The 3,686-nt window shown below is 38.7% G+C and overlaps 1 protein-coding gene across 1 annotated transcript; it reads right to left on the bottom strand.

Annotated features, from left to right (window-relative positions):
• Positions 1-209: 209 nt before the first annotated feature.
• On the bottom strand, positions 210-3,479 carry LOC113281109 (probable protein S-acyltransferase 7). Its single transcript, XM_026529758.1, has 5 exons — positions 3,110-3,479; positions 1,894-2,076; positions 1,357-1,656; positions 967-1,200; positions 210-854 (listed from the first exon to the last, which is right to left on the bottom strand). The coding sequence occupies exons 1-5, from the start codon at positions 3,209-3,211 to the stop codon at positions 336-338; spliced, it is 1,338 nt and encodes a 445-aa protein (XP_026385543.1). The 5' UTR covers positions 3,212-3,479; the 3' UTR covers positions 210-335.
• Positions 3,480-3,686: the final 207 nt, after the last annotated feature.

The raw sequence follows: 3,686 nt of genomic DNA, 5'->3' as shown, positions 1-3,686 counted from the left end.
TGCAAGCCTTACTTTGAAAGCTTCTTAATATACAAGAACATGGAGGATGTTATTTTCACTCCAAATCTTTTCCCTGTGAATTAAGTATTCCTATGAGTTTTTTACTTTTTTGCATTATTTTGCATCATCTTAGACTCAAATTATCTTGTCTTTATGGCATTGGTGGTACCATATTAGCAGTTATATCCACTAATTAGATCATGTACCAATGCTTTGTAAACCAAATATTCATTGAAGAAGAAGGAAAAATAGAGCAAAGTCCCTGAGAAAAAAATAAACTCACACTAACACAGAGTATCGATTTCTTTTACAGCCTATGTTCACAATCTAAAAGATTATCGGTTCCCACCTGTTGTGCTGCCACTGCTATGTCGGTTTGATTCACCAACTCCAGCTGCAGCCAAAGCAAGAACTTCGGGGGATATTTCCCAACTTCCGCTTTTTCTTCCCCAACTAGATCGCCTGGGATGCGTTGGAGCACGCCCCTCAATGTTCTCAGTAGGTAGTGTCTGACTTAAATCGGGAGAGGCATTCCCAAATCCATTATCTTTGTCATGTCCATCAGTGTTACTAAGACGCCCCTCAAATTCGTCTAATCCACCCCCAGCTTCTGCCCATCCTGCTTTCCTACCCATTTCTATATCTCCTACAGCTTTTCCCATATTTGGACTAATGAAACCCCCACCACTCACTGTTCTTGGGGGTAAGCTGGACTCTTGAGGCACCATATCCCTGAATTTATTCTTAGATGGAGCTACGCTATTGCAGAATGTATCCTTAAAGTTATTAGCTACTCCTTTGTTGTATGGGTTTACTCTCCGATCATATCGGTATCTGAAGTTCTCATAGGTAGTCTGCCAGAAACAAAAGCGAAGAGATAAATACCGGAGCCACCATACAGTATCAATACCGAGTTTCTATATTGAATTTTCACCGGAAGACTTGAGTGGAGGAGATCATAGTTACCTGGTTTGTACTTATGAGATACAAATGGAAGACGGTGAGACCACCAACAAACCAGACTGATATGAAGGTGTAAATTATCAGCACTATGGACGCAGGAGTCTTGGTCATTGCTTTCCAGACAGTAGTTTGCTCCGCATCCATGATCCTCTTTATGTATACCCAGCAGAATCCAAAAACATATACACAGAGAAGAGTTGTGGAGAAAATAAACATGAAGAAGAACCGGTAATTCCTCTGCACATGTAATAAAGTTTTAGGTCAGACGTGCAGTATAGTAAAACCTAAGGAAACAGGTCAATCATTTGCAAGAAAAAAGATGATGCTCATAATGAAATAACTCAGGTTGCCAAACTTCACATAATGTTTGAAATGTATGTTGCCTCCTCTTACCAGTCCAATACACTGTCCAACCCACGGGCAGTGGTGGTCAAATCGTTCCACACAGTTATTGCAGATTGAGCAGTGTGAGCAGCGTGGAGGTCTATACAGCATGCAGGTATCACAGTACTTGACCTTTACAACGACCCCATTTGCCAGTGTAACATCTTTCATTCGAGGCAAACGTAAATGAGGGGTTTGTCCACCCCCAACTTCGGCATTCCCATCAAAGCCTTCTGGCTCTGGAGGGTGTGCATTGCGAGGTATAATACCAGGATCTCTTCCAGACGTAAGCAAAAGAAGAGCTAAATCCTGTAACAAATATCAGCACACTCTGTCTTAAATAAGGTCAAAGAAAAAGTTACTGATGCAAATTAACACAACAAAAAAAAAAGCCAAAAAAGGGTTATGAAATTAATTATACATGCTTTTCAATGATCCAACTCCACGGGTCATTTTTATAGTCATGGGCAAGAAATTACATAAAACGAACTCAGGTTTGTCATGGATGGGGGAAACATAGGATATTCAGATAGAGAGAATACTTACATATAATGTGAATGCCACAGCAACCACCATGATTGATATTCCAAGGTGATGTGAATAAACATTCATTAGCTTTTTGGCAACAAACACACAGAACACTGCTACAGGTGCTGCAATGAGGAATATAGTCAACGCCACTGATCTCACATCCGGTCCAAATATAAACCTCCCTTGAAGAAAAAATCTCTGCAAAATACCAAACAAATTTATTGAATAAGATCGCCTGACTTAATATTATGACCACATGCCCCCTAAATAGCTGCCCAAAGAAGACACTGAAACAGTTAACATATGTTTCTGCTCCTGTTGTGCTTTAAAGCAAGCATTTTCTACTTCACGTTATAGTCTCCAAATAAGTTTGATTTAACGCCATCCAAAAAATCCTTCAAACACCATTAAAGAAAAAGAGAGTGACAGCACGAAAACGCTGAAGAGAAATTGGCAATAAATCTACTATATATGGACAATGAACTGCATGCTTATCTACTCCAATGCACTAGTTCACTAGAAACAAAAGAAATTGCAGTTCAATGTGATGTCCAGCCCACTTTGTTGGCATGGCAAGTAGTATGATGATCAAAAGAACATTCCAACAGTAGTTTAATAAAAGAAAGGAACACAAGCAAGCACATATAGCGCTCCCAAGAACTTAAACGAGGAAACTACATTTTGCTTTCTCTCTGCAGCACTCAGAATGGTTTGAGCTAAACAGATTAGACAAAATTTCTTTCATCAGATCCAATACAAGTTGAATCGCTTTTGCATTATGTAAATTGGCAAAAATGTAGAGCTACAGAGTGATGGAAATGAAAGTAAATGTTCAGGCTCAAGTACATAGGATTAGCTTCCTATCATTAGTAGTCAACATACTAACAACAACCCCATTAATTTGAAACCAAGTAATTACTACTACTAAACTTTTCCACATGATAAAATCTCTAAATCTTATTCACCAAATTTGAATTCCCAAAAAGAACACATTCAGCATAGCAAATACGGAATTTTCCCCACAGATTACAGAAAAACAAATTGAACCCAGAATTCATAATTGTTATTCAAACTGAAAAAAAATCCAAAATCATCTCAATTCTGTAATTCATATGATAAGTTCCCATCAAATAAAAACCCCCCAAAAAGAAAACCCTTTTTCTAAAACAACAGAGAGAAGCAGAAAGACAACACGATGAGAATGAAATGGTCTTCTTCTACTAGTACTTACATTGTTTCCTTTCCAGGTCTGATAAACCCTAGGTGTGTCCATTCCATTAGTAAGTCCACTTGGATCTGATCCCTGAGGAGGTGGAGGAGGAGCTGAATACATATCTATGTATCTATCTATCTAGTGCTTGATCTTTTTTCTATACAGTTTGAGAAAAAGTGATTCCTTTTTTGAAAGGTTTTTTTTTTTTTTTCTGAGTACTAGAAAGAAAGAGAAGCTTGTCAAGGAAAGTTGTTGTTGTTGATATTAACGGCTACTTTCTCGTCTTCCTTTTTCTCAGACAAGAAATGCTGAGTAGCGCTGATTGGATTTCTCCTCCTCCACCACCACCACCTCCTCCTCCTCCCACAACTCTCTCTCTCTCTCTGGTTTTGATTTCTACAACTAAAAATTAAAAAAAACAAAGAAGGCTGCTTTACAGGTAAGTTGTGGTGGTGACGTGGCAGACACCCATTAGGCTAAACTTTCAGTAAGAGAGAAGAAGAAGTCTGAAAACTCATAGGTAGACAGAGACAGACAGAAGAAATAGACACTCACCACCACTCCTATAAAGGGTATGGAGAATAGACTCACTAGG

Source organism: Papaver somniferum, chromosome 5 (genome assembly GCF_003573695.1).
Source record: "Papaver somniferum cultivar HN1 chromosome 5, ASM357369v1, whole genome shotgun sequence".
In the NCBI taxonomy this organism is placed as follows: domain Eukaryota; kingdom Viridiplantae; phylum Streptophyta; class Magnoliopsida; order Ranunculales; family Papaveraceae; genus Papaver; species Papaver somniferum.
The sequence above is the reverse complement of the archived record's forward strand: the minus strand, read 5'-3'. Positions and strand labels throughout refer to the sequence as shown.